Here is a 17,768-nt window from a genome sequence, read left to right on the forward strand (position 1 = left end):
AAGGAGAAGAGGGAGAAGAGGGAAAAGAGGGAGGAGAGGGAGAAGAAGGAGAAGGAGAAGGAGAAAAAGAAGAAGAAGAAGAGGAAGAGGAAGAGGAAGAGGAAGAAGAAGAAGAAGAAGAAGAAGAAGAAGAAGAAGAAGAAGAAGAAGAAGAAGAAGAAGAAGTCGTCGTCGTCTGCGGGTTTCAGTCTCAGGGGTAGAGTTCTTACCTAGTATTTGTGAAGTCCTGAATTCATTCCCCCTGTGCATAAAATAAAATAAAATGAAAGTGAATTTCAAATAATTTCTTTCACACAACTCTCAAGAACACAGTAGCATTGAAAAGATACGTATTTTGGAGGTTTTTGGTTTTTTTTTTGGGGGGGGGGTCATGTAACTGGGCTCCCAGGGATATTGTGATGAAGTCCAAGATGGGGAGAAAGGAGGCCAGGGGAAAATCTAGTTTTATTACTGATTTTGTTTTGTTTTGTTTTGCTTTTTTTTTTTTTTTTTTTTTTGAGGCATTCTCACTGTGCAGACTTGGCTAGCTTGGAACTTAGTATGTAGATCAGGCTGGCCTTGAACTCACAAAGTCCTGCCTATCTTTGCCTCCCCCTGGGATTAATGGTATGTGCTGCCATAAAAACCTGATTTTTTTGTTTTGTTTTTTTGGTTTTTTGAGACAGGGTTTCTCTGTGTAGCCCTGGCTGTCCTGAAACTCACTCTGTAGACCAGGCTGGCCCCGAACTCAGAAATCTGCCTGTCTCTGCCTCCCAAGTGCTGGGATTACAGGCGTGTGCCACCACCGCCTGGCTAAAAACCTGATTTTTTAAAAAAATATTTTATTTATTTTTAGAGTCTGGGTGTCTTGCCACACTAGTTGACTTTGAACTTGGCTTATAGCTGATGGTTTCTCAATTCTTTGGGTTTTGTTTTGTTTTAAGATTTGTTTATTTATTTATTATATGTGTGTACACTGTAGCTGTCTTCAGACACCCCAGAAGAGGGCATCAGATTTTTGTTATGGATGGTTGTGAGCCACCATGTGGTTGCTGGGATTTGAACTCAGGACCTTTGGAAGAGCTGAGCCATCTCACCAGCCTGGTTTCTCAATTCTGACCCTCCTGCCTCTACCTCTTCGGTGCTAGGATAAGAGGTGAGCAACCCCACGCCTGTGTATATAGTGTTCAAGATGAAACTCCAGTTTGAATATGCTAAGCACGACCCATCACACCCAATTATTTAATTTTTTTTTTTTTTTTACTTTAGTGTAGTTATGGTTACATTTAAAAAATTTTTAGCCAGGTGGTAGTGGCGCATGCCTGTAATCCCAGCACTCGGGAGGCAGAGGCAGGTGGGTTTCTGAGTTCGAGGCCAGCCTGATCTATAAAAGTGAGTTCCAGGACAGCCAGGCTACACAGAGAAACCCTGTCTCGGAAAAAAAAATTATTATAGGCTGAATGTAATGATGAGTCCCTTAAATTACAGCACTTAGTGGATCTCTGTAAATTCTAGGCCAGGCTGGTCTACACATGAGTTCTAGGCCAGCCAGAGTAATGTAATGAAACCTGTCTGGAAAGAATATTAACTATGTGTACATGTCTGTGTGTGTATATGCATACAAAGTGCAGGAGCCAGAGGCATTGGGTCCCCTGGAACTGGGTTCTGGGTGGGTGGCTTTGAGGTGCTCTTGGTGAAGCTGGGAACTGAACTCAGGACTTGTGGAAGGACAGGGAGTGCTCTTAAGCAGCCAAGCCACTTCTCCAGTCCTAGTTCAGGGTTTTGGGACAAAGATCTTGCTTTTTGGTCCTCCTGCCTCATTCTCTCGAGGGCTAGGGTTTCTGGCTGTGGTACCACACCCTGATCTCTTTTATTCTTGTGAGAGTGATAAGAAGTCATTGAAGAAAAACAATAACAACAAAACCAGAATTAAAACTAGTTGGTAAAAAAGAGATCCGCCCACAGGAATGCATCTTTATCAGGAGACAGATTGGGTGGGAAAGCAAACAGGTAGGACAAAAGAGTCACATGAGCTGTTATAGTTAAAAGTAATTCTCCCTTACTGTGAATAGCTACTGGGTTTGTTTTGCTTTTAATTTTCTTAATGCATTCTATTTTGAATCACCTATCACTTACTATGTGTGTACCCACTTGTGTGTATGCCTACATATGTGTTACAGATAGCAGAGAGTCCCGGCTTGGATTCTGGGAACTCAACCCATGTTCTCCACAAGAGCCAGAAGCTCTTAACCGGCTGAGACATCTCTCCGGTTCCTTGTTTCTTTCTTGAGATGGTCGGTCTCTCATATATTCACTCAGATTAGCTTTACAGCTCTGGGTATCTTCCTGCCTTAGCAGTCTAAGTGCTGAGGTGCCAGGCATGAGCCCTACACAGCATTTATTTAATTTATTTCAGTTTAAACTGTCCTTGGACAAAGTAGTTGCAGTTAGACTGAATTAGTTCTCTGTAAATAATTGATCCTATGAAAGGTTGAAAACCATCTTGAGTTGGAAAACGTGAAAAATATGTCTGTTTTCATATATATAGTTTCATATTTACATACAATTTATTTTATATATTTGTGAAGTCTGTGAAGTCGAATGTGATATTTTGATTTGTGAATACCTGTTCAAGTAACCAACTCAGGATAATTTGTATACACCTCACCTTAAACTTTCATCAGTTCTGGGCTGGGGAATGCTTATCTACAGTATAGGAAAATCCTGGGCTTGACCCGTGGCCCTGCATAAAACCAGGTATGATACAGCACCCCTGTGTCACCAGCATTTGGGTGATAGAAGCAGGAAGGTGAGACAGGGCCAGCCTTAGATATGGCGAGTTGGAGACCAGTGTGGGCTACAAGAGGCAATGCTCACTTCCTCCCTCCCTCTCTCTCCTTCCCCTCCCCCTCTGCTCCTTCAGCAGTCCTAAGAATTGAATTTACAAGGCAAGTGCTGAGCTACAGCCCCAGTCTTGAGACCATGTTTAAAACTAAAATTTACGTCTTATCATTTCTTTATGGTGAGTACATTCACATTTTCCTCTATTTTAAGCTATGCAATGTATTCTTGTTTACTGCGCTCAGCCTGCCACCCTATTGAATAGCGCAATGGTACTGAGTGCTTCAAGCTTCTTCGTTCGGCCTGTACCTCCTTTAAAATTGTGAGTGCACACACAAGGTGTTCAGGCAGCATTCAACATTGTCTTTTAAATGTCATGTGACCAGAATTTCTGAAGAAGTAAACTTAAGGACAAGTTCAGCCTGCTCTTCCTGCAACGTGCATTTGTTTTTGAGTGATCTCAAACTGTTTTTGATGAGAGAATTAACCCTCTCGGGGAAACATCTTAGTCTCTGACTGTCCCATGGGAGAGTGTCGGGGAGGACACCTGCGCCCTGTACCCTGTGCTGCCTGGGCCTGCTAGACAGAATCTGTAACTGACGCCTCTGAGGGAGGGGTGGAAACCAGGGCCAGCTGCCTTACTGTTCCACCACAAAGGACAAGACAGCAAATCTTCAGATATTAACAAAACCCAACACAAGGAGACCTTGTAGACTTGCATCTTAGTGTTGGGTGGGCAGCATAGTAGCACCTCTGTTTCACATAGGATAGGCACGTGATAAATGTGTATTGGGGGCTGGGGATGCTGCACACTTTGTTAAAGGGCCTGCCTAGCGCGCATGAAACCCTAAGATACGAGAGTATTCTACCTGCTGAGTGGTGGTGGCACATAACTTTTATCCTTGCACTCAGGAGGTAGAGGCAGGCTGATCGCTGTAAGTTCGAGAGCAGCCTGGTCTACAGAGTTCCAGGAGAGACAGTGTGACACAAAGAAACCCTGTCTCGAAAAACAAAACAAAACAAAACAAAACAAGTATTCTACTAGCACTGAATAAAAAACAAAAAACCAAACTGAGCATAGTGATTCATGTATGCCCTAAATAGGCAAGAGGAACAGAAATTCTAGGTCGTGTCCCATAAAGGTCCCAGGCTAGCCTGAGCTAACCTGGAAAAACCCAGAGCAACCAGTGAAGGCAAACTCTCTAACTGGGTAGTGCTGCTGTGTACCTTTAATCCCTGCACTCCGGGGACAGAGGCAGACAGACCCCTTTGAGTTCAAGGCCAGCCTGGTCTACAAGAGGGAGAGTTCCAGGACTACACAGAGAAATCCTGCCTTAAAACAAACAAACAAACAAAACCCCCCTAACTCTGAGGTTTTGTTATGTAACCCAAACTAACCCCAAACTTACTATGTGGCCCAGGCTAACCTTGGGTTCGTGGGAATCCTCCTGCATCAGGCTGCCTGGTGCTAAAATTATAGGTATGTGCCACCAAGCCTGGCTGAGCCTGTTTACTGTACCAGTATCCTTGAAGGTATTTGGGAAGGGAAAGGAGAGGGAGTAAGAGAGAGAAATAAAAGTGTGGACTGGCCCTGCAGTGGTGGCGCATGTCTTTAATCCCAGCACTCGGGAGGCAGAGGCAGGCAGATTTCTGAGTTCCGGGCCAGCCTGGTCTACAAAGTGAGTTCCAGGATAACCAGGGCTACACAGAGAAACCCTGTCTTGGAAAAACAAAACAAAACAAAACAAAACAACAAAGGAAAGAAAACAAAACAAAAAAACAAAACAAAAAAAGTGTGGACTGACTCAGGTGAGGGTAGAAGGGGGCATGAGAAGGGGATCTGTGGGAACAAAATGCCTGAATAATGTAGGGAGGAGCCTCTGGGGGGAAGGGCAATCCAGCCCCTGGGCTGGAAAGTTCAGAGTTGGGGGCAAGGTATGACAGGTGGGAATGCTGAGGGATGCTGGCAGAACCTGGAGATGTTAAATATGCACTTCAGCCCAGGTCCTGGGATCATAAACCAAACACCTGGTCCCTTTTTTTTTTTTTAACATTTATTATTATATGTAAGTACACTGTAGCTGTTTTCCAATGCATTAGAAGAGGGCGTCAGATCTCATTATGAGTGGTTGGGAGCCACCATGTGGTTGCTGGGATTTGAACTCAGGACCTTCGGAAGAGCAGTCAGTGCTCATACCCGCTGAGCCATCTCACCAGCCCACCTGGTCCCTTAAAATACAATCTTACTTTTTAAGTTTTGTCTTGTTGGGTTGTTTTGTTTTGTTTTTTCTTTAAACCAGGGATTCCCTATGTAGTTTATGCTGGCCTTGAACTCACAATCTGTCTCAGTCTCACAAGTGCTTGGATTACAGGGGTGTGCCACCTGATCTAGCTGTTTTGTGTTTTCCTTATTTTATTGAGTGTTAAGTGTGGTGTGTGGTGTGTGTGTGTGTGTGTGTGTGTGTGTGTGTGTGTGTGAGTGCACATGCACATGGGGCCATGTGCGGCCATGTAGGGCCAGAGGTCTATGCAGGTGCCTTTCTCATTTGTTCTCCAGGTGTTTTGGATGATTGGTTCTTTTTCTTTTCTTTTCTTTTCTTTTCTTTTTTTTTTTTTTTTTTTTTTTTTTTTTTTTTTTTTTTTTTTTTGGTTTTTCGAGACAGGGTTTCTCTGTATAGCCCTGGCTATCCTGGAACTCACTTTGTAGACCAGGCTGGCCTGGAACTCAGAAATCTGCCTGTCTCTGCCTCCCGAGTGCTGGGATTAAAGACATGTGCCACCACACCTGGCTGTTTTTGTTTTAAACATGGTCTCTCACTGATTTGTCCAGGCTGGCCAAGGTGCTTCAAGGATCCCCCAGTTTCTCCATTCTCCTTGCTGGGACTGCGGGTCACAAGCCCACCTCACTAGATGTCATGATCTGGGGATCTGAATTCATGTCCTGTGGACTCCTGCACCACCTGACTGGCCCAATTCTTCATCCCCTCGATTTTAATTTTCAAAAGTAAGAAAACACACATTTTTATAGCCTGGACAATAAGCATAAGGGAAACAGCTTGTGCTCCAAGCAGGCCCAGGCAAGGCCTTCCTCAGCCCTAGACTGGATACTGCTAGCTGGAAATCTTTGACCTTGCAATCTTTCTGAACATTTCAAGGCTAGTGGATGTGAAAAGCTTTGTGAAGAATTTCCCAGGAACTTGAATAATACAATCTCACAAAATGGGGGAACGTTGATACTATTTGTATCAAATCGGTGGGACAAACAGTGCCTCCTCCTCTATTTTCAAATGTGCTGACTTTATTGTTCTCCCCTGCTTTTGCTGTGGGGATAGAACTCAATGCCCTTAATCCTAGGCTCTGCATCAAAGCCACACCCAGGCTGTTTCAGCAGCGTTTTTAAGTTCCTACCATCCTGAGGAAGGACTAGGGTGGACCTTAAAGTCACATGCTCACTGGATCCCTCCCTCATATCCATCTACCGACTATGAATCCTTGGATACACAAAAATTTGCCTTCTTTGGTTAATCCCCTTCCCTTTCTCTATTGGTAATCTGTATGCCATTGGGTTGTTATAAGGATTACATACGATGATATACGCAATGTTTTTTTGTTCTTTGTTTTGTTTTTTGAATAGTACCTGATACAAAATGAGAACTTTCAAGTTTGGGCCAGAGACATGGTTCAAAGCTAGAGTGTTTGTCTCAGAGTGCACAAGGCCTTGGGTTCCATCCCCCACCCCTCAGCACTGTAAGGGGTGGGGGAGGGGAGATGCTAATGTTCTCTAAATATTCAAAAATTAAATTGAAGTAGGGTGTGGTCTCAGTCTCACAAGTCTATACTGTCTTCCCTCCAGAGACTTGGCTACAACACTTATGGCTAGCCTGAACTAGATTGTGAGAAATTCTTTCTCAACAAACAAGACAAATTGAGATAGGTGACACACTTACAAATAACTAAAAGCAACTTGAAAGTCTGTTTCTAAATGAATGAACCCCAAAGAAACTGGCCTTCCGAAATAAGTGGAGAAACCAAATTTTATCCTGAAAAACCGAGTTGTTCCCAATAAACACTTAAATGACCATGAATAAGGACCAAGTGTTATTAGCTAAATTAATGTTTTCATTGATACTCAAGTAACCTGTATCAAATCTAGGGACAAGATATTTATCTGGCATCTAGATTCAATGCTCTTACTGATTTTAAATCACTAATTCCTTCACTCATCCACAGAGCCTCGCTTTGTGGCTCTCAGACTTGGCTGAAACTCACTCACTACCTACCCCATGCAGGCCTCAGGCTCAAGCTAACCCTCCAACTTCAGCCACTGAAGCATCAGGATTTCAGACACGAATCATGGCACCGGGCTCACCTGACATCATTTCATCTTTTCCCCCTAGCATTTTAATGCTTAGTGACGGGTAATCTAACAAAATTTCAATTTAAGACTTATTGGCTGCCATGTTAATACAATGAGTATTTAATCAAGTGGAGGAAGAAAACAGACAGGCCCTTTCTTTGCTAGTACGAGAGAAATCTTCGTGTTTTGATAATGCCGATGGCGACTAAGCAGACCTAAGCCAATGTGGTGTTTAAGCGTCGGGAGAGAGACGAATGGCCTGGATGTGTAACCTTCAGCATCAGACGCTCAAAGGACAGGCACATTTCCAGTAACAGCTTCATTTCCCCGCGCGTTCCCCGGGGAAAGAGGGCGGCGAGTTCTGTTGATGGCATCAGCTGACATCACTGGCTGGGATCATGGGGACGCTGGGCCCACCTCAGCGGTGGCCTGACTGCATCAACCTCTGGGTTTCCCAGCTCCTGCCACGTGAGCCGCCCTAATATGGCCAGGCTCAGGAGCAGCCCAGGAGGGCTTCCTTTCTCCGGCTGAAGGAGAGAAAGCTAGAAACAAATGCTTAAAGTCAAACCCAACCTGAAGAAAAGCAAATGGGGATTTGGGTTCCCGCCTGGTCAAATGTAAATCCTTAGTCTGCAGAAGATCCAACCTTGGGTTATCAATCATTACATTAAAAAAACAAAGCTTTTGCCCCCGCCCCCTTCTTTGCTGCTCCTGAACCTTCTGCAGCCCTGGGACAGACCCCAAACCCCTCGTCCCCCTTTAATGACCCGAGAAGCCCTGGGGGCGGGGTGGGCTGCTGGGGGCCTGGTGTCGGAGCCTCTGGTCCTAGCAGCCTAGGGGGAGATGCTGCAAGGCGTGTCTGGGCTGTGCTCATGTGATGAAGGGAGGGAAAAACAAGGAGGGGGGAGGAGGCTACGAGGTGGCTTTTTTTTTTTTTTTTTCTTTTAAGGAGTTTGCCACGAGCGCGTCCCCTTCATTCTCAGTCCGGGTGTGTTCTCAGCAGGATCGTGGAGAGCGGGTGCTCCTCACCCCTTAGTCCCTGTGGTCCTGGGCGCACATCTCCTCGCCCCTCTGCTTCTCCGCGGTCCCAGGAAGACGGCTAGCCGGCGAGAGTAGGAAAGCCACTGAGCCATGGGTGCAGGCAGTTCCACCGAGCAGCGGAGCCCCGAGCAGCCGGCGGAGAGCGACACGCCGAGCGAGCTGGAGCTCAGTGGCCATGGGCCCGCAGCGGAAGCGTCGGGAGCAGCTGGAGATCCCGCTGACGCGGACCCCGCCACCAAGGTAAGCTGCAGCCACCTGCCCGGGTGGGGCGGGATGGAGATGGGGCGTCCCGGCGGTTTCCGCCTGCCACAACTTCCCGCCGGTACAGCCCATCTGCAAACTCGAGCGCAGCCCTGTGCAGTCTCTGGGGTCTTTTGCACCGGGGCGGGGCTGGCATCTTTGTGGAGGGTCTCTAAGGGCGGCGACCTAGCCAGCCCTTCTGCAACCATCATATCTGCCCTGACCGCCGTTCTCTAGTCTTTCTTCTCTCTTCCGGTGGGCTGGCAGCCTGGGGGATGGCCGGTGGGGCATCCGTAAGAATTGACCACGGCCAGGCTTCTTAAGCCACTTTACACACCCCTAGATCCCAGGTCCCAGAGTGGGGAAGTCGGGACCTGCTTTGAAGCAGGGCAAACCTAGGTTCTAGGTTCCCCGCCCAGTGTTGGCCTTGATACCAGCTTCCACCCGGGCCACCAGGTCTGGTACCCAGAGTCCTGCGGCAGCGCCTGGGACACCGCCTAGCTAATGCAGAGAGCCATGCATGTAGCTCTCTTCCAGACAGAGAGAACCGGAGCAGAAGCACGAATGGAGGGATAGGCAAAGCTCCTGGAGTCCTGTCTCCCTTTCTCACAGTTTACTGCCTGTGGACTCAGTTGGATAAACAAACATTGGAGTTAGAAGTTCTGCACGGATGTAGGAAAAGGCTTAAGTAAGCGTTCCTTGCACTCTTTCTGTCGAGTCCACTGTAAAGCTCTAGATATACTGCATTTTATAGGGATGCTTAGTTTGAGACTGGAATATTTGACCCTGCCCTGCCCATCACAGCCTTTACCTTTGTGTCTTGCTCTCATTATTGTATTTTACTTCTGTTCCTTTTGTTTTGTTATTGTTTAGGGTTGTTAATTAATTAATTTGCTTACTTGTTTTAAGACTGGGTCTCACTCTGTAGCCCAGGGCTGGTTTGGAACTCACTAGCTAGCCCAACTAGTGGCAGTCCTCCTGCCTCAGCCTCTCAAATGATTTCATAGCCACGCCCGGATGGCAACATTGCCTGTTGGCTGTTTTCCAGCACGTGTTTGTGAGCAAGAGTTCGCTCGGGTGGATTTAAGATAGTTTTACAGAAACGTGTTGAACAACCAAACAACTTAAAGGAAAAACCAACCAATTTCAGAATTTGGTGATAGAGAGCAGCGAGGACCTTTAGAAATGGGTCAGGAAGTGGAAACATCTTTGTGTGAGAATAAAACACTGAGTTCCAGGTAAATCTAACAGAGGTGGGACCTGATGGCTTTGAGCTCTTTATGTTGCCTAGTATAATGTAGGCTGGGTGGCCTCTCTTAACAGTTCCTGCCTCCAGTGTTTAACTCATCACCACTTATAAAGTCCAAAGTCCTCACTGCCTCAGATGCGCAGGTCTTCTGAGAGACTTCTGCCATCCAGTCAGTCTCCATCTTTTGGATGCCTCATTTACATTTTAATACTCCGTGTAACACTCTTTGGAAACTTCTTTGAGTACACCTGCCCTTAGTGCTTAGTTTGTGGGTACATTGGGCAGGTGGTGGTCAGGGCAACTGTTCCTTGGCACGCGTGCGTGGGGGTCAGAGGACAGCTCTGTGCGGTTAGTTTTCTCCCTCCGCCTTTATGTGGGTTGTGGGGCTGGAACTCATGCTGCTGGCTTTGCACAGCAGGCACCTGTATCTGCTGACTCATCACCTCACTGCCCCTCACCTTGCTTTGCTGGCGATCACCATCAACATAGCTCCAGTTTGGAAATATAGTCATTTTAAGATATAATTGCTAAAAATCTGCAGTCAGGAGACTTTTTTTTTAACTTTGGTTTTTATATGACGTCAAGGTTTATTATCTGTTTACAGTAAGTTATGAACCTTTCTTTTCTTCCTTCCACGCCATCCCGTAGCCTGCATCCCCCCTCCCCCTCGCCATCAACCGCCATCTTGAAACATCCAAGCAGTCTCTTTTAAAAGATGACTTGGTGACACCATTAATTTGTTGGCCCGCTTCCCAGTTATCAATTTGAAGATGGATCGATCCACATGCACGTGCTTGCTGCACACATACGTGTATGTTACTTCCTTCCACCCACAGGTTACCTAGGGTTGAAGACCTAAGACTTTTCAGTAGGATCTCAGAATTAAGAATGATTCAGCACCTCTAAGTCCTCTCTTACTCTTTCCACCACGCCCGGCCTATCTTAAGTTCCAATGCCTGACCTTAGAGGCTTCCATCACTCTCGTCTCCTTAGCCCCTTGTCCCCTATCCGCAGTTTCTACCTTTGTGGACTTAGGGGCTTTTTAACTACCATGCTCCACAAGGCGAAGGGCTTACCCGATTTCCTGACAAACTGTCCCCTGTGTGAGGCAAGGTGCATGGCGCGAAACATCAGGAACTTGGCAAGAGCTGATGGAAGAAGTGGTGGTCCTGGCCCTTGGGATCTCATTGGTGAATGCCAGCTGTCCCCTTCTCCGGCTTCACTTTTAACCTCATGAGGATTCGTTTTGTGTATCAGATAATGACAGTCTCTCTAGTACTTAGTAGATTGAGCAAATGATTTAGGAGGAAAATCAGATTTGAAGACCTGTTTGCTCTTTAGAAAGAGAGAGGTCTGGCTGGGTGTGGAGACTTGCATTTGCAATCCCAGCATTCAGGAGTCTGAGGACCACTGTGATTTTGAAGCTGATTCAATCTAGGCTACATGAACACACACCCCCTATTGGGGGGTGGGGTCAGATGAAACATTCACAGAGTTACTTATGGATTACATCATGAATATATAATCTTGATGGATCTGTAGACATTTTGAGGAGGTTTGCTATGTAGTATATAGTTTTTCCCCTCTTTTTTTATTTTTTTATTTTTTATTTTTGTGTTTTTCTTGAGACAGGGTTTCTCTGTGTAGCCCTGGCTGTCCTGGAACTCACTTTGTAGACCAGACTGGCCTCGAACTCAGAAATTTGCCTGCTTCTGCTTCCCAAGTGCTGGCATTAAAGGCATGTGCCACCATTGCCCGACAGTTTTCCGTCTTTAGATAGAATGATATCCTTTTTTCCTTCTTATTATAGAATTGATCATTAAAGACTTTTATCCTTGTTTTGTTTTGTTTTGTTGGTTTTTCAAGACAGGGTTTCTCTGTATAGCCCTGGCTGTCCTGGAACTCACTTTGTAGACCAGGCTGGGCTGGAACTCAGAAATCCACCTGCCTGTGCCTCCCGAGTGCTAGGATCCTTACATATATATATATATATATATGTATATATATATATATATATATTCAAATATTTATATCAGATGCTACATATTTGGTACATCAGTTGGCTTGGGGTTTTTGCTGTTTTGGTTTTTTAGACAAGAAATCAACTCATTAGCCCAGGCTGGCCTCAAACTCACTATTAAACCTAGGGTGGCCTCAAACCCTTGGTGATCTTCTGAAGACTGAAATTACAGTTAGGATCCACCATTCTATTCAGTTTAATTTTTTTTTCCTGAAATACATGTTATATGTATTAACATCATGGCATCTCTATACTGTCCAAATTTTTATTTACTTATTTTTTTGGATGCTAGAACGTGAACCTAGAGTTTTGGGCAGGATGCTGGGCTACAGTCCTGAGCCCCTCGTTCTGCTGACTTTAGTTAGCCGTTATTTCTAAGAGTGCCCCAAAGCAACTCTTCTGTTGAACTCTGTCATGAGGTCACATAAGAGGTAAGCTTTTTTGTTTGTTTTAAATTAAAATTGTGTGTTCACCCTCCAGCATTCATGCCGGTGGAAGCTAGATGTGGGTTCCCTGCGGTGGGTTCTGGGATCCCTCTGGTCCTCTGCCAGTGCTCTTAGCCTCTGAGTCATCTCTCCAGCCTCTGGGAACTAAAGCTGATCTTCTGTTTCTTCCTCCTCCTCCTCCTCCTCCTCTTGCCTAGGATTGAACCCAGGGCCTTGCCAGAGCAAGCCGGACTTTTGCAGACTCAGCCCAAGAGTTATAACATTTAAATGCCCCAGCCTAGGTTTTATCTATGTTGTACTTCAGTAAAACTAGAAGTCCTATAGTTATTCTTCATATGCAAATTGTAAGGGGAAATGGCTTCCTGTGTTATTTCCCTAGTTCCTGGTTTAAGACTGCTCCTGGGGACAGTAAGATTGGCTTCTCTTTTTCTCAATTGTGTGTCTATAATCTCTGGTCTCTGCAGGTTTATTTTCATTCAGTTGCTGACAGACCATGGGTGACCAATGACTAATAGACTTCCGTTGCTCTGGTAAATCTTGGTTTCTGCAGCCAACATGCTGACCAAGTTTAGCAATCAGAATGCCTCTGAATTAATTAATTAATTAATTATGTGTGCAGTGCTCTACCTGCATGTATGCCTGCGTGCCAGAAGAGGGCATCAGATCTCATTACAGATGGGCCACCACATGGGTGCTGAGAATTGAACTCAGAACCTGGAGGAGCAGCCAGCACTCTTAACTGCTGAGCCATCTCTCCAGTCCCCCAACCTTTATTTTTAAATAAATGATTACATATTTGTATGTGTGTGTGTGTGTGTGTGTGTGTGTGTGTGTGTGTGCATGTGCATGTGCACACATGCATATACATACCTGGAGGTCAGAGAACAAGTATAGGAGTTGTCTCCTCTTACCATGTGGGGCCTGAACATTGAACTCATGTCATCTGGTTAGGCCACAAGCACCTCACATTCTGTGCCTTCTTGGCAGCCCTGAATTAACCTTTCTATGTTTTCTCCTCCTCAGTGAGTCCAAAGCTGAAAACAACAGGGCTACCGAAAGCTAGGTGAGGCTAGTGTCCCCAGGAGGTAGGGAGCTGGAGACCCTTGTCAAGTCTTTCAGGACGTGCTTCTATTTGACTGCAGGAGTTATGAGTCACTAACATATAATTTATTCTAATGTACATATGGGCAAGTGATTTGCCCATATATATATCTATATACACCACAGTTGTCACATCTGGTGTTGCCAGAGGTCAGAAGAGGGCATTAGATCTCTTGGCACTGGAATTACAAATGGCTGTGAGCCACCAGATGGGTGTTGGGAACTGAACCCAGGTCCTCTGCAAGAGCAACACGTGCTCTTAGTCGCTCAGCCATCTCTCCAGCTCCTTGAGCCAGTGTTTTAAAGGGTGTGTCTGTGGTGAGACAGATATTGTGGGTGCCATTATTCTAAAATGACTACCCTGAGCTACTGTGTCTGAGAAATTGAAGTAGAATAATAAAACAGGCTTTTAAGGCCCAAGTCATCTGTCTTTACCCTGAATGGTCTAGAATTTAAAGTAATGAAAGTCATCTTTATTAATGACATGGTTTTGTTGTTGTTGTTGTTTGTTTGTTTGTTTTTGGTAAATGTGTGTCTCATGTAGTCCAGGCTGGCCCCAAACTCAATGTGTTGAGGATCCTGTCCTTGAACATCAGATTCAACCTTCCTCTACTCCTGAGTAAAGTGATGGTTTTGCCTGCGTGGTTACCTATATGCCAATAGATTGTCCCTATTATAGAAGGTGCTGTTCTTTCACTACATCAGAGACAAAACCCAACACCTCCCCTTGGGCTGCTAGGACTGAGAGGCTACGCTAGGTCCCCAGCACCCTGCCCCCAGGGCTTCATTCCAGCAGTTGGAAGACTGAGTCTCCAGAATCCGGGACCTCTTATAAAACGGAAAGGCTGAGCCTTGGGGACTATAAGTTGTTGTACTCTATGTCCCAGGCTAACCTGGAACTGTAGCCCAGGCTGGTTTTGAACTTTTCCTCTTTTGGCTTTGCGCAGATCCACTTTTGAAATATACAAATGTACATTTATCCAGTTTAAAAGTTTAATCAGGGGGCTGGCAAGATAGCTCAGCGGGTAAGAACACCGACTGCTCTTCCGAAGGTCCTGAGTTCAAATCCCAGCAACCACATGGTGGCTCACAACCACCCATAACAAAATCTGACACCCTCTTCTGGCGTGTCTGAAGACATACAATATACTTATGTATAATAATAAATAAAATCTTTAAAAAAAAAAGTTTAATCAGAGCTGGGCATGGAGGCACACGCCTTTGATCCCAGAACTTGGGAGGCAGAGGCAGGCGGATTTCTGAGTTCGAGGCCAGCCTGGTCAACAGAGTGAGTTCCAGGACAGCCAGGGCTACACAGAGAAACCCTGTCTCGAAAAACCATCAGTCTTCCAGTGTCTGTGAAGCACAGTTCTCACTCTTGCCTGGGCTGGAGTCACTCTCCTGTCTCAGCTCTCAGCAACTGGGGTTCCAGGCATGCAGGGCTGTGCTCTGCTCTCACAGGCCTCTACCTAGAACCCTTTTATAAAATGGAATAGTTGTCTGGATGAGATGACTTGAGGTTGACTTTGTAGCAAAGAGATGGCTAAGGAAACCAGAGACAAAAGTTACTCATCTTGTAAAGATTAATGCATAGGGAACTCATTTATACAGCCCAAACTTTTATTCATTTGTTTGTTTGTTTTTTAGGCAGGGTCTCTTAATGTAACCCAGGCTCAAAACAGGCAGTCCTCTTACCTCAGATTCTTGTGTGATGACTCTAGTCACACATAGCTGGGCTTGGCCATTACCTAACTTTTCATCTTTTGATATCTGAAAGGTCAGATAAACAATTTGGTTCCAGCTTGGTGGCCTGGAACTTTAGCAAGTCACCCCACTTTGTTCTGATCCTTTGGGCCTGGTGGAGGAGCTCTGTAGAAACTCTTTCAACCCTGTGAATTTTAGGACAATCAACACAAAGGAAGTTGTAGATTTTGTGTTGGGCCTGGGGTAGCTGAGGATGATAGGCCATTCTTTGTTGTTTGTTTGTTTTTCGAGACAGGGTTTCTCTGTGTAGCCCTGGCTGTCCTGGAACTCACTTTGTAGACCAGGCTGGCCTCGAACTCAGAAATCTGCCTGCCTCTGCCTCCCAAGTGCTGGGATTAAAGGCGTGTGCCACCACCCCCGACTGATATGCTGTTCTTAACTACTGGTGGGAAGACCTGGGTTTTATTTCCACCCACACAGCACACTCAAAGGTGTTTTGTTTTCAACACTACGGAACTGACTGTTTTCCTTGTCTTCTGTGAGTTTTAATATATTTTTTCAGCGCTTGGGGAGCAGAACACCTACCCCGAGGAACGGGTCCTCAGGGCTTGTGCACATCCATCCTTGACTTGTGCACCTCTATTTGGGTCACCCTGCTGATCAGAACCTGCTGGAGGATGCAGATAGGGCTTTGGGCTTCTTTATACTTTGGTGCTTTGTTTGTCTTTGTTTTTTTTAGAGATAGGATTTATCTTAATGACCAATATTGTCCTTGAAATCATTGTATGCAAGTTTGCTCTTGGTATCCTGACCCTTCTGGTTCCCAAGTGCTGGAATGGTAGGTATGCATTAGCATGATATGAGGGAGGTGTGTGTGTGTGTGTGTGTGTGTGTTCACGTGCATATGTGTTTGAGACTGAGTCACACTGTAGCACCACAGTCTGGATTCTTGAAAGGCCATTGTGTGTTCTAATTGTTCAGTGTGTGCCCTGTGGCCTCAGAGGAAAGGAACTGGCACACAAGCCCCTCCTCCCCCTGGTGTTTAAGGCTTAGGTGACAACTTAAGAATCACTAAGGTTGGAGCTCGCGTGGGTGGAAGGGAAGATGTAAGATGATAAAGGCATTTATTCCCTCTCACTGGTCTGGAGAAGAAAATAAAGGAACTATTCTCCTATGTAGTGGGAGTTGAAGCTGCTGTGCCTGGACTGCGCTGGGGGAGGCTGGTGCACACAGGCCAGGTCAGGTGTTGTGTATACACATCATACACCTTGGTGGAGAAGGTTCTGGGGTAGAAGAAGCGGGTCTACCACACACAAAGTCCCAGGGGCAATTTGTTGTTGTTGTTTATTTTATTGATTGATTGTTTGGTTTTTTGAGGCAGGGTTTCTCTGTGTAGATCTGGCTGTCCTGGAACTCACTTTGTAGAACAGGCTGGACTCGAACTCAAACCCGCCTGCTTCTGCCTCCCAAGTGCTGGGATTAAAGGTTTGCGCCACCACTGTCTGGCTGTTTTGCTTTATTTCGAGACACAGCTTTGCTAGGAATATAGGTATATGCTGCAGATTGAACCCAGTGCCTCATGCTTCACACAGGTGAGTGCAGGGCTCTGCCCAATCCCATTTAAATCACCCTCCCACCACCCATAGGAGTTCTCTTTGTAGCCCTGGCTGCCCTGGAACTTGCTCTGTAGACCAGGTTCAGAGATCCACCAGCCTCTGCCTCTGCTTCTTTAGAGTGCTGAGATTAAAGGTGTTCCTCCCATCCCCCAACTCCAATCCCATTTAGATCCTAATCCACAAGGTTTATTTTCATGCCTAAAAGGAGAAATCTGATTTTATTGTCCATGTATATTTCCTACTACCCTTGTGCCATGGGTCACGTAGTCTCTCTTGTACCTTTTTCTACATATGGGTATGTCTGTTTCAATTTTTAAAAAAATTAGACGACTTTCCTCTGTATTTGTGCAATAAATTAAAAACATCTGGTCAACTATAGCGCCAAACGTTACGGTGTAAAGTATTTTCCTCTTTCCTATTGCACGTATTTTCCTTGTTTCTCAAGGCTGAGGTGAGTGTTGAGGCTGTGGTTATCTGAGTGTAGAAAGGAAGTGGAGGGCTGGTGAGATGGCTCAGTGGGTAAGAGCACCCGACTGCTCTTCCGAAGGTCCAGAGTTCAAGATCCCAGCAACCACATGGTGGCTCACAACCATCTGTAATGAGATCTGACTCCCTCTTCTGGTGTCTGAAGACAGCTACAGTGTACTTACATATAATAAATAAATAAATCTTTAAAAAAAAAAAAAAAAAAAAAAAGAAAGGAAGTGGAGATTTGTCACTTGTTGTCCTAGCAAATGATACCATAATATATTCAAGAGAGCCAAGTATGATGCGGGCATGGCTGTACAGCACTGTAGGCTCAGTGCTTCCAGAGGCTGAAGCCAGCTTGGGCTAACACGGAGAGGCCCTGGTTTCTAACAGCAAAGTGCATGCGTATTTTCTAAGCTAAGCTTGGATTAGAGCCCAGCAACAGTGCTTGTCTAGCTGTGCACCAGGCCCTGGGTTGGATACCCAGTATCACGTACATCAAACAGGTAATTCTTAAGCATGGAGTGTTCACCGGTGAGGGTGTGACAGGAAAGTGCACAGCATCGCTCATCAACCTTGGAAGCCCTCCTCAGGCCAGGCGCAGTGTTCAATGACAGACTCAGGGAAGTGAGAGAGAGGGTCGGAGACCTGCCGTCAGTTGGTCCAGATCCACAAAGACGATTTTCTAGATAACTACTTTGAAAAG

General features: G+C 45.6%; 1 protein-coding gene across 1 annotated transcript in view; it reads left to right on the plus strand.

Annotated features, from left to right (window-relative positions):
* Positions 1-8,118: 8,118 nt before the first annotated feature.
* The window catches only part of Akap12 (A kinase (PRKA) anchor protein (gravin) 12), a 93,143-nt gene continuing 83,493 nt past the window's right edge, over positions 8,119-17,768 (plus strand). The window contains exon 1 of the mRNA NM_031185.3: positions 8,119-8,458. Coding sequence (NP_112462.1) covers positions 8,309-8,458 — 150 coding nt within the window. The 5' untranslated portion in view covers positions 8,119-8,308. The remainder of the gene's footprint in view (positions 8,459-17,768) is intronic.

This window comes from Mus musculus, chromosome 10 (genome assembly GCF_000001635.26).
Source record: "Mus musculus strain C57BL/6J chromosome 10, GRCm38.p6 C57BL/6J".
NCBI classification, from domain to species: Eukaryota; Metazoa; Chordata; class Mammalia; order Rodentia; family Muridae; genus Mus; species Mus musculus.